Below are 14,736 nucleotides of genomic sequence, written 5' to 3' on the forward strand. Positions count from 1 at the left end.
TGGACATCGGGCCCTCTTACCACCCTCATGGAGTCTGTTTCTGACCGTTTGAGCAGACACATGCACATTTGTGGCCTGCTGGAGGTCATTTTGCAGGGCTCTGGCAGTGCTGGGTTGTTACCCTCCTACGCCCTCCTCCACATCTCCTGATGTACTGGCCTGTCTCCTGGTAGCGCCTCCATGCTCTGGACACTACGCTGACAGACAGAGCAAACTTTCTTGCCACAGCTCGCATTGATGTGCCATCCTGGATGAGCTGCACTACCTGAGCCACTTGTGTGGGTTGTAGACTCCGTCTCATGCTACCACTAGAGTGAAAGCACCGCCAGCATTCAAAAGTGACCAAAACATCAGCCAGGAAGCATAGGAACTCAGAAGTGGTCTGTGGTCACCACCTGCAGAACCACTCCTTTATTGGGGGTGTCTTGCTAATTGCCTATAATTTCCACCTGTTGTCTATTCCACAGCATGTGAAATGTATTGTCAATGCGTGTTGCTTCCTAAGTGGACAGTTTGATTTCACAGAAGTGTGATTGACTTGGAGTCACATTGTGTTGTTTAAGTGTTGCCTTTATTTTTTTGAGCAGTGTATATATATATATATATATATATATATATATATATCACGCTAGCACTTCTAATTTTGACACTACAGTAAAAATGATCATAACAATGATAGCTTCATAGCCGTGAAACTAAGTGGAAAGTAAAGGATGTAGAATAAGTCTTGAACACAGTGTTTGTCTCTGCCACAATAGGTACCAACCCATGTGCCAGGAGCAACGGAGGCTGTCAGCAGCTCTGCTTTCACCTGGGTAGCGGACGTAGGACTTGTTCCTGTGCCCATGGCCACCTGGCAGAAGATGGCTTCGCCTGTGAGCGCTACGAGGGCTACCTGCTCTATTCTGAGAGAACCCTACTGAAGAGCATCCACCTCTCAGACGAGAGCGACCTCAACTCACCCGTCCAGCCCTTCGAGAGGCCCGCGTACTTCAAGAATGTCATAGCGCTGACCTTTGATTACCGCCAGAAAACCGGTGGAGGGACCAATCGCATCTTCTTCAGCGACATCCATTTTGGGAATATCCAGATGATTAATGACGACTGGACAGGACGATCTGTCATAGCTGAAAGTGAGTGCTGTTTAAAATGTTTTATATTTTGCATTTAATGCATGTCTGTTTATTTACAAGTGTGCATATACGTTTATGCCTTACAGAACACATATTTGTATGAGTTTGAAGTACATTCATTTTTTCCCTCAAAATATTGATCTTGTTGTAATGCACCCAGCAAACCAAAATTGGGTCTGTAATAGTTCCCAGAACATTCATTATATCACGGCAAATGTTCTCATGGCACAAACAGTGTCCAGTCATGCCAATAGTCTGTGATTGCGGCCCACAATTCGGGGTGTTCCTGCATGTCTGCAGGAACCCCCCTCGAGCATCCCATTGGTTCCTGCATGAACGCCCCTCCTCGAGCATCCCATTGGTCAGTGCATAAACGCCCCCCATCGAGCATGCCATCTTCATGCTTGTGAGTCTTTTGATACACTACATTTTTTCCTGATTGTCTATGCAATTAAAATGTGGGTCAAAAGGGCAAAAAAAAGTATTATCTGAGCTTTTCAGTGTCGAAGTACAGTACCATTGTGCTAGCCAGCTACCTTTCCCATTTGCTGTTTACTGGAGTCCTAGTTAACTAACTAGCTAGCACCCACTAATGCCTGGAGAACAGTGCCTGACAGGCAGGAGAAAGGGACACTGTCCACTATTGCCCTAGCTAGCTGGCTACCGTTGTCACCTCTTTTTCTGTGGATTTATCTCCGGTTGGCATCCAACGTTATGTTGCATTACCGTCACCTACTGTACTGTAGCGCCTCCGCCTGTGTACCGGAGTCCTAGCTAAAACAAATCCTGATTGATCATAATTAGACTGAGAAAAAACCCCACAATACCACAGATATCCACTGGTTGTGCAGAGATTTAATGCAAAGCTGAAGATTTTTTTTTTTTTTTAAACAACTGTGAAATTGAGGCTCAGATATAATCTACTAACAGAGATGTCTTTTGTTTGTCCAGATTTATAAATCCAGTCTGAAATGCAGAATTCAGGCTAACTGTAAAAAATAAAACATTGTGTATAAATTGACTGTTAAACTTCAAAAACGCACCCGATATAATTCTTACTTTAGGATGTTTGATATGGTCCCTCCCAGTCTTATTTGTATTATCTGAAAAGCAAAAGTGATCCTAGATCAAAACTCATAGTTTTGGATAGTGGAAGTACGCAGCATCTGAAGAGGATTGGTTAAGTGATGGTGAATAACCCAGTTACCAGTATTTCCCTGGGTTACTTATGTCTATGAAGGCAAAGAAGGAATCATGGCATTCCTGATTGACCACTCTGCCATGGCTACAGTGCCTTCAGAAAGTATTTACACCTCTTGACTTTCCACATGTTGTGTTACAGCCTGAATTTTAAATACATTAAATGTAGATGTTTTGTCAGTGGCCTACACACAATACCCCGTAATGTCAAAGTGGAAGTATGTTTTTCAAAATGTTTACAAATTAATTAAGTTAAAAGCTGAAATGTCTTGAGCCTATGAATAAGTTCAGGAGTAAAAATGTACTTAACATGTCACATAGTAAGCTGCATGAATTTTGAATGACTACCTCATTGGTGTACCCCACACATACAATTAGGTCCCTCAGTCGAGCAGTGGATTTGAATCCACAAAGACTAGCGAGATTTTCCAATGACTCAAAGAATGGCACCTAATGGTAGATGGGTAAACATAAATAAAGAAGATCCAATACAACTCATTACTGAGTACCACTCTCCATATTTTCAAGCATAGTGGTGGCTGCATCATGTTATGGGCATGCTTGTAATTGTTAAGGACTGGGGAGTTTTTCAGGATAAAAAATAAACGTAATGGAGCTAAACACAGGCAAAAGCCTGGCTATGCAGGCGAACCAGGGACACCGTGCAAAAGGCTGGTGCCATGTAAGCCGGCCCAAGGAGACGCACTGGAGACCAGATGCGTAGAGCCGGCTTCATGGCACTTGGCTCGATGCCCACTCTAGCCTGGCCGATACGCGGAGCTGGAATGTACCGCGCCGGGCTGTGCACCCGCACTGGGGACACCGTGCGCACCACAGCATAACACGGTGCCTGCCCGGTCTCTCTAGCCCCCCGGTAAGCACAAGAAGTTGGCGCAGGTCTCCTACGCCGTGCTGCCTCCTCATACCAGCGCCTCTCCGCCTTCGCCGCCTCCAGCTCTTCTTTGGGGCGGCGATATTCTCCAGGCTGTGCCCAGGGTCCTTTTCTATCCAACTCATCCTCCCATGTCCATTCCTCTTCTCGCTGCTGTTGCTGTTGCCCGTTACCACGTCGCTTGGTCCTGTTGTGGTGGGTGATTCTGTAACGGTTTTCCTGTTGTGAAGGAGAAGCGGACCAAAATGCAGCGTGGTGGTTATTCATGTTCTTTAATTTATAAAGACACTATACATGAAATAACTAAACAAAACAAGAAAAGTGAAAACCTAAACAGTCCTATCTGGTGCAAACACAGAGACAGGAACAATCACCCACAAACACACAGTGAAACCCAGGCTACCTATGTATGATTCTCAATCAGAGACAACTAATGACACCTGCCTCTGATTGAGAACCATTCTAGGCCGAAACATAGAAATACCCCAAAACATAGAAAAACAAACATAGACTGCCCAGCCAACTCACGCCCTGACCATACTAAATAAATACAAAACAAAGGAAATAAAGGTCAGAACGTGACAGTAACACAAAAAAGTATGTATAAATAAAGTGTTAAACATGTGGTTGTTTGTGTATGATTTAAATTCTGTTCAAATGTCCTATGAATTAAATGTAAATGCCATGTGTGTCTCTATCACCTTGTAGTCAGTCCTAAAATCCACATTCTTTAAATGTTCTGAGGACTTCCAAGACAAGGTCAAATGTACTGTATATTGCGTGTATGTCAATGGAATATTATGTTAAACCTAAAACAAATGTGCTATGAACATCATAAAAACTGGCTTATTTGGACATTGTGTGAATGTTCTGTGCAACTTCCATGAATATCACAAGAATAGTCTTCCAACATCCCAGACATCTCTTGTAATGTGCCCACACTGTTACCACAACCTAATTAAATGTTTTGGGAACCTTTAAAGAACTCAAAGGCTGTTCTGTCAACATTCTTGCAACATCAAAGGAGTGTTTTGTGCACGTTATTTGAATGTCAGCACAACTGGACAGTTTTAGTGTTTTGGGAACCTATCTCCTGTACAATCATCCGCACAACTGGACAGTTTTTTTGTGTTTTGTACCCACAATTTTCCCACCAGACTGTTCCCACAACCTAATGAAGCATTCTGTGAACCGCTAAAGAACAGATCAAATGTGTTGTGGGGACATTCTTGCAATAATAGGCAAATGTTTTATTCAAACGTATAATCATCAGCACGACTGGACAGTTTTTGTGTTCTGAAAACATTTGCCACAACCTAACGAATGTTCTGGGAACTTGCACAGAACAAAATGTGTTTTGCTGGGAAAACATTGCTGCTATTGTACATTGTGTAATTTTATTACCTGGAAATCTAATGAGAACTTTTGGGGAATGTTCTTTGGTGGCTGTTGCAGATATTGTGCATTTTGGGGAATTTTAGGAGAACATTACAAGGATATTTAATTTCAAACATAAAAAAAAATTGTTATTAAAAACATTTTTTTAATGTTTTTTGAATGTTATCATTCTAATGTTACATAAAACACTATCTAGAACATTCTGGGAATGTTCCTTGTTTGCTGGGCAGGGTTCTAAGTCAAGGATGTGAAATGAAGGTCCTACTGTATGATGTGAAATCAGGGTCTGCAGCTTGCATCGCAGCAGCCATTTGTGAAAAGCCATTTGTGGAGAATAAAGTGGCCGCGCCCTTGATGTATTGTATGGCTTCAATGCATACTCCATCAAGTATAGAGTATTGTAATGGCCACCTCTATTCTTCTTGTCCTAAATGGGTCCCATTTAACTGTCAAATAAGATGGTTACAATGGGGGATGTTTTTTAGGTCTTACTATTGATAGAGAAAATTACCCTGCTCTCATTTTCACCACATTTAGACCAAAACATAAATAAGTGGCCACAGAGAGTGATACAAGGTATATTGACCACTCTGGCTAGCAGAGCAGCATTTGCAGCTTTCACTACAGGATTAGCTGGCTAAGGTTAGCAGTATTGCAAGAAACAGCGGCTGCATAAAATAAACCTGAGTATTTAGGGTATTTATGTTTTGGGGATTATATTTGGGGATTAAGTGCATTTATAGGACACATGGGGGCTTGTGAAAATGGCATCTTCCACAGATAAATTCAAAATATCTTTATTTGGCTTGAATAAATAAATTAATATAGAATGTGAAATAATGCAATTCATAACACTTTTTTTAGCCTGCCAGTCAGTCAATCATTCTAGATGGCAGGAGAAGAGGCAGCAGAGCCATTGCCTCTCTCCCTCTCTAACCCACTCAATCTAGGCTAGATAAGGCTGAGTGGAGGCAGATGAGCAGGGAAAGCCTCTGTTCTGCACGCTTAGCATCTTCTGCCTCTCTCTAAAGTCTCCTCTGAGATGGGAGCTCAAGTCACTCACTCACCCCTCATATTCTGGGAGAACAGTGGGAGTCCACTGATCCACATCCCCACCATGTTCTACTGTTGGCAAAACACAGACAGACAGACAGACAGACAGACAGAGAGAGAGAGAGAGTGACAGACAGGCAGAGAGAGAGAGAGAGACAGACAGACAGACAGACAGACAGACAGACAGACAGACAGACAGACAGACAGACAGACAGACAGACAGACAGACAGACAGACAGACAGACAGACAGACAGACAGACAGACAGACAGACAGACAGACAGACAGACAGACAGACAGACAGACAGACAGACAGACAGACAGAGAGTGAGTGAGTGAGTGAGTGACTGGAGAGAGATTTTTTATTTTGGCTTTGACCAAGAGGAGCTATTGTCATTTTTAAAAGAATTGCTGAATAAAGAAAGTTATGTGGATGTCAAGTTGGTCTATGTGTTTGATATCCTTCTCTGCACCTCTTTGTGTAATTGGTTGTCCTCTATCCATGCCTAGCCTGTTCAGGTGTAGAGTTGGCGTGATTAATTTAGCACTAAAGCATCCATTGCCTTTATTTTAACTTAGCTATATATTTTTTTACTCACTTGTCATCATTGTTGGTTGGATTCAGGACTCTGGTTATTCATCTAAACAATTATCAAATTCATCCTCTCCACCCTCTCCGTCTTCTCTACCTCCGTCTCCTAACCCTCTTCTCCCCCTTCTCTCCTTCTTCTCCACAACGTTTTACTGCTTACCCTGTCATTGAAGAAGGGTGAAGATGTTAATCATCCATATTTCCTTAATGAAACTCCACGTCCTCCATTAATTACTCCCTGGCCATTCCCAACGATTTCCAGAAAACCAAGCTGTCAGTCGCCTTTTATTGCAAACAATTAATTAGCAATCGAGCTGACTCAGATAGTGCATTGAGTATTCTGTATGTATGGTTTATGGCTTCTAGAAAGCACTGGATTCAGCCCATATCTCCAGAATTGATCACATGTTCACCATTAAGACCAATTAAGCACTCCATCCAGAGGAGATTGTAGAGTACATGTGCCATTGAGTTGGAGTTATAGGATAGAATTAAGGTGTTCATGTTTTATCCGAGCACCTTACCAATGGTTCAGTAAAAATGCCAGATATTTTAGTGCAAAGCAAGGACAGAAATATGTGTGCTTTGTCCTGTTAGGACAAACATGTCCTAGTACTCTGACGCAACCCTATTTTCATGCCAAGCACATACAGTTAGCTGAATCTATTTGATTTAATTTGGTATTTTTGGTCACTATTGAATTGCCATTCAAATATCCCTGCTCACTAAGATAACAGTATAAATTCAATCAATGAATGAGACACCCTGGAAACACTGCAAATTAAAGAAGCATGGTGGTATGTGCAAGTCAACATTTCATCAAAAAAAATCATTGGCTTTGTTCACCCTGAAGTGGCTTCAGTTCTGTCCACCTTTATCAGTAGAGTCAAATGTACTTCATGTATTACCAGTTGATTAATGCCAAGTCCATTACATGTTAGAATTTACAATGAATTAGTGGAGGCTGGATGGTTGGATGATCATGGTGACGCTCATGTCTGTGTCCCCCCAGATGTGGGTTCAGTGGAGGGGTTGGCGTACCACCGTGCCTGGGACACTCTGTACTGGACCAGCTCAACCACCTCCAGCATCACCAGGCACAGCGTGGACCAAAGTCGGCCCGGTTCCTTTAGCAGAGAGGCTGTGGTCACACTCTCTGAAGACGACCACCCCCATGTCCTCGCCCTGAATGAGTGCCAAAAGTATGTGGTTCTGGTTCTACTCAGTTTCCCAATAACCTGGTCTTGCCAACTGCCATGGTCATTGTCACAACATAGGAGTTGGCAAGACAGCACAACCACATCTGGGACCAGGCTGGTCTTTTTAATAGTTTGTTGCTAAATTATATCTGAATTTGTATACCACCCAACTGTAGTTCCGTAGCTACTACTTCAGATGCAGTATGTCATTCTATGCCTGAGGCTATGGTTGTATACCTTTGCTCAACAGATATATAAGCTCACAATCATATTGGGTGCATTACAACACAAGACATGCCTCCTTGGACAGAGAGAAATGTATTGCTGTCTTAAGACAATTCCATCTAACAAAGTTCATTTCTTAAACAGACCTCAGTGGACCTTTTGTTAGAGCAATCAGTATAATTGTACATGACCCATACAGTATGTATTCAGTTCTGTAGAGAAGACTGTATCTCCACGGTGTAGTGAAGGAGAGACATCTAATTGGTTTGACACACTCCCATTTCAAGAAATACTGCCGGCAGTGCTTTCACAATAACTAACAAATGTTCCTGTTATATCCTTTAAGAAATAAAAGCACGTCTCAATCTACGGTAATTACACGTCAAGAAGGTTATCGCGGAATGCTGACCCAGAGTTCACTAACTAATTAAACTCTTGATCTTAGTGTGTATGCGTTTAGTTCTTAATTTGGCAAGTTTTCAAACAAACTCCAGAATGCTGCTAATTTGAATTTCATCTGCTATAATAAATTAGCACTCTCTGACATATTCTTACTAGCCCTTATGACTCAATACAGACTTTCAATGTTGTAAACATATTCTACTGTAGGGAGGATCCAGGATAAACATATCGAGGCCTATCTCCAAGTTCAACCTTTGCTAAGAACTTCAAAAGTATTGATTGTTTAACTTTGAAACAATCTCTTGTAGTTTGAATGAGGATATAAGCCCTCTACTTTCAGTGCTCAGTATCGTATCTATAACTGTTGTACACTGCAATACAATTCACAGATTCCTTTTATTTAGCAAAACCTACTTCAGATAGATCTTCCATTTATTTACGCTCCCACACGATTGTAATTTGTAATATTCTTAGTAGTCAGCTCAAAGAAAAGTAAATACACATTCTGTCTAGCATTCATTGAGTAGCAAAACTGAAACTGAGGCAGCGCCTTATCAGAGATGGGAGCTGCAATAGCTCCTGCAAGGCGATGCTAACACAGCCGACACAAAATAAGGAGCAGATGACAGGTCATGCAGGCCATCGTGAGTTATGGGATCACTAGATAACAGGAGTGAGACAACCAGATAGAGCAACAGGCAATATAGAACGGCTGCCTATGAATAATTCTTACAGTGATTAGTGTTTATTTTACCCTACAAAGAAAGGCAAGGAGCTTGACAAGTTACAATTGCAGTCCTATTTAAGCCATCATACACTCCCCTGATTCAATTTCCGAGAACATTTGTTTTGTCCTCCTCACTGAGGGGGTGTAAATATGTCTGAGGGAAAATGTGCATAAAGAGATATCGGATCTGGGTTACATCTGTTTGCAGTGAAGGTGGAAATTGCTTTTAGACTTGAGATAAAAGACTAGTAATAGAAAAAAACAACATACTTTTACTATCCATCTTTCCTGTTCCCAGTCAACTGACTTCTTTGAGGTGGTTTCTCAAATTTCCATCTAGTTAATAGTAGGTTTTTGAATGTTTATTTCAGCCTGATGTTCTGGACTAACTGGAACGAGCAGCGTCCCAGTATTATGAGGTCCACCCTGGCTGGAAACAACATGAAGGTGATCGTCAGCACAGACATTCTCACTCCTAACGGACTCACCATCGACCACAAAGCTGAGAAGATCTACTTCTCTGATGGAAGTCTGGGGACGATAGAGAGGTGTGATTACGACGGCTCACACAGATATGTGAGTATGACCAACATGAGGATTCCATATGTATGCCGCTCTTAATGCTATCACAGTTACACTATGTTACACCATGGGCTGGATTACGATGCACTTTTAATGGAGATTAAGCATGCTTTTTAGTCCAGGACTAGGTTTAATCTGTGTCCTGGAAAGCAGCCGTAAGTGCTGAACTTAAGTCATACAATGAATGACATCGTGGCATTTTATTAACACATTCTAATGAATGTCCCCTCTTATCATGCATGGCATGCTGCAGCTTGTTTAACTTGGTCTGTAGAAAAGACCACAGAATTTAGACGTATTGATTGAATCTCACTAAGGACCAAAAGTATAGGCAGTTCAAAAAGGCAATTACTTCTTGTTGAACCAACATGTGTTCGGACGTTGTCATGGGCCGTAGCTTTCTATGGAGGAGAGAAATTATATTTGAAACATGGTAGACACAAAGGCAATGATTCTCTGCTGAAATGTCAAAGTATTATGTCCCCTTAAACTGAGATGGGACTAATTTTATACCCGTTACATTATCTCCCATTCCTGTTGAGCCTGATGGCATTTTAGCCATAATACAAATGGACAGCTTCTGTAATACCTCTCAGCATTCTTTTCATATATTATATCTCAAACGACAGAGTGAATCGTTTACTTAATTATAGAAGTCATTTCCCTTCAAAAGTAAAGGAGCTCAGAAAGAGGGTCGGTCTAAATTTATCCGTGAGAGGTGCCATGCATAATATATATTCATAGTGGTGAACATCCAGGATATGTATCCCCAGCATGTAAGGGATTACATTATAATTTGGCTCTCCTCTTTGCCGACGGTTTAAATTTGTGCTTGACACGATCTATGTGACTGAGGACCTTGACCCATCTCAATTTGTTACCCATATGTTTGCAAAAGCAGGGTTGTGCATCACAAAAGTCACATCCTTTGGGTTCCCGCGTTCCCCGCCTGCAGTCTTTCTCCTGCTAATGAAAGCTCACACAGAAGAGCCCTGTGGGGGAGTGCCCGTCACTGTCCCAATTAGAATGTGAAAATTAAGCAGAGCTAACGGATTATCAACAGAGCAGTGGTGGGAGGGAGAGGGAGTGCTTCCTGCCATTATGTGTGATGGTGTGGAGGCGATGCAGGGCTGTATGGGGGCAGGGTGGTGCAGAGTTGTACTGTATGGCTCCTCCAGCCCAGTGATCTGGGAGTGTCATTACAGCCTGACAGCCTAACACTGTGACTGTGTGACACCCCTTTCCCCCCTTCTGCTCTGACAGACATGAGATGAACACAGAGTACAGCAGCGAGCTCTAAAGGCCCACTTGCCCTCCACACTCCACTGTGGCATTTTAAGTGGAGCTGTTGTGTCATTACCCATGCTGACGAAAGCCTAGAGAGCCCGCTTGAGTATGTGATGGGGATAAGATGTTAACACATTCAGGCAGTGAAAAGACAACCTTTTAGGTGTGAAGCGACTGAATACTAATTAAGAACTGGTAGTCAAGGGTGGTAAGCATGTGGCTATACGATCACTGAATATGATTTTCAAGATTTATGACCATCCCAAATCCCCAAATAATGACAATTTTCTGAATTGAATTGCTTTTGAAGAATGTGATGTTTCAATTTAAAATGTAACCTTTTTTTAACTAGGCAAGTCAGTTAAGAAGAAATTCTTATTTGCAATGACGGCCTTGTTCATGGGCAGAATGACAGATGTTTACCTTGTCAGCCTGGGGATTCAATCCAGCAACCTTTCGGTTACTGGCCCAACGCTCTAACCACTAGGCTACCTGCCCCCCCAAACATGAATTTAATCAGACATTACTAAATTGTGTGACGTTTCATATAAATTGACATACTTATAAACATTATTGAGAGCTTAGATATGAGTTTTGCCAGTAATATAGTACTTATGCTGTTATGTTCAATATACTCAGAACATACATATACAGTACCCGTCAAAAGTTTGGACACAACTAGTCATTCAAGGGTTTTTTACTATTTTCTACATTGTATAATAATGTGAAGACATCAAAACTATGAAATAACACATATGGAATCATGTAGTAACCAAAAAAAGTGTTAAACAAATCAAAGTATTTGATTTTAAAGTAGCCACCCTTTGCCTTGATGACAGCTTTGCACACTCTTGGCATTCCCTCAAACAGATTCCAGATTTTCCAGCAGTTTTGAAGGAGTTCCTACATATGCTGAGCACGTGTTTTGCTGCTTTTCCTTCACTCTGTGATTCAACTCATCCCAAACCATCTCAATTGGGTTGAGGTCGGGTGATTGTGGAGGCCAGATCATCTGATGCAGCACTCCATTACTCTCCTTAATCAAATAGCCCTTACACAGCCTGGCGGTGTGCTCGGTCATCGTCCTTTTGAAAAACAAATGATAGTCCCACTAAGGGCAAACCAGATGGGATGGTGTTTCACTGCAGAATGCTGTGGTTGTCATACTGCTTAAGTGTGCCTTGAATTCTAAATAAATCACAGACCGTGTTACCAGCAATGCACCCCCCACACCACCACAACTCCTCCACCATGCATCATGGTGGGAAGCACACATGCAGATATCATTTGTTCACCTACTCTGTGTCTCACAAAGACACAGCGGTTGGACCCAAAAATCTCAGATTTGTCTCATCAGACCATAGGACAGATTTCCACAGTCTAATGTCCATGTGTCACAATCGTTTGAATGATTGGACCAAGGCACAATGTGCGTAGAATTCCACATGTTAAATAAATAAGAAACTCACCAAACAAAACAGAAGAAAAACTAAACGTGACGTTCTGTGCGGCTCACAGGCAGCTACACAAAAACAAGATCCCACAAACAACAGGTGGGACAGCTGCCTCTGATTGGGAGCCATGCCAGGCCAACATAGAAAACGAAAAACTAGAATGCCCAGCCTAATCACACCCTGACCTATCCAAATAGAGAAATAAAAAGGCTCTCTAAGGTCAGGGCGTGACACCGTACTTCTCGTGTTTTTCGGCGCAAGTCTCTTCTTCTAATTCGTGTCCTTTAGTAGTGGTTTCTTTGCTGCAATTCGACCATGAAGGCCTGACTCACGTTGTTTCCTTTGAACAGTTTATTTTGAGATGTGTCTGTTACTTGAACTCTGTGAAGCATTTATTTGGGCTGCAATCTGAGGTGAAATTAACTCTAATGAACTTATGCTCTGCGCTCTGCACCAGAGGAAATTCCTTTCCTGTGTCGGTCTTCATGAGAGCCAGTTTCATCATAGCGCTTGATGGTTTTTGCAATAACACTTGATATAAATGTTCCGTATTGACTGATCTTTATGTCTTAAAGTAATGATGGACTGTAATTTCTCTTTGCTTATTTGAGGTGATCTTGCCATAATATGGATTTGGTCTTTTACCAAATACGGTTATCTTCTGTATGCCACCCCTACCTTGTCACAACACAACTGATTGTCTCAAACGTATTAAGAAGGAAAGAAATTCCACAAATGTACTTTTAACAAAGCACACATGTTCATTGAAATGCATTCCAGATGACTACTGAAGCTGGTTGAGAGAATGCAAGAATCTGAAATGTAAAATATTTGTTTAACCCCTTTTTGGTTACAACATATGTGTTATTTCATAGGTTTTTTTTGGTTGTTGTTTTTTTGTGTGAATTTTTACCCCCTTTTCTCCCCAATTTCGTGGTATCCAATTGTTAGTAGTTACTATCTTGTCTCATCGCTACATGGTTGAAAGCCATGCGTCCTCAGAAACACAACCCAACCAAGCCGCACTGCTTCTTAACACAGCGCGCCTCCAACCCGGAAGCCAGCCGCACCAATGTGTCGGAGGAAACACCCCGTGCACCTGGCGACCTGGTTAGCGCGCACTGCGCCCGGCCCGCAGGTGTCGCTAGTGCGCGATGAGACAAGAATATCCCTACCAGCCAAACCCTCCCTAACTCGGACCATGCTAGGCCAATTGTGCGGTGCGGCCGGCTGCAACAGAGCCTGGGCGTGAACCCAGAGTCTCTGGTGGCACAGCTAGCACTGCGATGCAGTGCCCTAGACCACTGCACCACCTGTAATTTCATAGTTTTGACATCCTCACTATTATTCTACAATGTAGAAAATAGTAAAAATAAAGAAAAACCCTTGAATGAGTAGGTGTTTCAACTTTTGACTGGTACTGTACTTTAATTCGATTCTAAGAGATTTGGAACACAGTAGTATTTAGACCTTGTGTACAAAACTACAAAACTCTAATTTAATTTATTGTCAATAAGTTCTGTCAAAATCCTTCTGGCGGCCTCGTTTCTCTCTCACTCTCCTGATGGCCAGTTGTTTTCCCTGTAACACGTTGGGCTCCTTTAATCAACACCTGTCCTATTAATCCGTGTATGGTAGCAGGGCTAATGTGATGGTTACAAGCATGTCCCACTAATGGCTGAGACTACAGAGCTGTAGGAAAGCAGAGTGAGACTCCCGAAGGGAGCCGTCTGTCTGATGTATGCCTGCCTCCCTCTCCACGAGACTGTCATTTACTATGCCAACATCTGGGTTAAGCACTAACCTCGGGGAGGGGTGTGTGTGTGCTTTTCTGTACAGGGGTTGATGATGCAGTGATTAATTTCCTAGTGCAATCTGTTTTTCAAACAAAATCAAACAAAAGCATTTGATGTTTAGAAGTAACAGATATTAAGTCTTTGAAAATCATATAATGTGTTTAAGTAGACTACAAGGAGGTAGAGGGTTTAGCTATGGCTTTATATTGGCACTGTAGACATATAACATAGCATTTGATGGCTGCCAAGTTCTGAATGCTTTAACTGATGTACTGCTTTGTAACTTACAGGTCATTGTGAAGTCAGGACCAGGAACGTTCTTTGGCCTGGCTATTTATGGGGAGTTTATCTTTTGGTCAGACTGGGCTCGCAGGGCCGTGCTGAGATCCAACAAGTACACAGGTGGAGAAACAAAGGTACTGCGATCAGACATCCCCCACCAGCCCATGGGAATCATTGCTGTAGCAAACGACACCAACAGCTGTGAGTATTCTCCCTGGAATTACTTATCTCAAAGAGAAAGAGACTGTTTGTGAATGTTTTATTTGTATGTGTGAGCCTGTGCTGTGCATACACGTATATACAGTGCCTTTGGAAAGTGTTCAGAACCCTTGACTTTTTTCGCATTTTGTTACGTTACAGCCTATTTTAAAATTGATTGAATTGTTTGTTTTTTCTCACCAATCTACACACAATATCCCTTAATGGCAAAGAAAAAACAGGTTTTTAGAAATTTTTGGTAATTTATAAAAAAAAATATAAAACTGAAATAGCACATTTAGATTAGTATTCAGACC

At 42.0% G+C, this 14,736-nt stretch overlaps 1 protein-coding gene across 1 annotated transcript in view; it reads left to right on the forward strand.

Moving 5' to 3' along the window:
• LOC110504354 (low-density lipoprotein receptor-related protein 1B) overlaps window positions 1-14,736 on the forward strand; it is a 422,565-nt gene that overhangs the window by 311,559 nt on the left and 96,270 nt on the right. Inside the window, exons 41-44 of the mRNA XM_036965026.2 lie at window positions 759-1,133; window positions 7,280-7,469; window positions 9,192-9,396; window positions 14,230-14,422. Coding sequence (XP_036820921.2) covers window positions 759-1,133; window positions 7,280-7,469; window positions 9,192-9,396; window positions 14,230-14,422 — 963 coding nt within the window. The remainder of the gene's footprint in view (window positions 1-758; window positions 1,134-7,279; window positions 7,470-9,191; window positions 9,397-14,229; window positions 14,423-14,736) is intronic.

This window comes from Oncorhynchus mykiss, chromosome 3 (assembly GCF_057628025.1).
Source record: "Oncorhynchus mykiss isolate SJ-2025 chromosome 3, ASM5762802v1, whole genome shotgun sequence".
Lineage (NCBI taxonomy): Eukaryota > Metazoa > Chordata > Actinopteri > Salmoniformes > Salmonidae > Oncorhynchus > Oncorhynchus mykiss.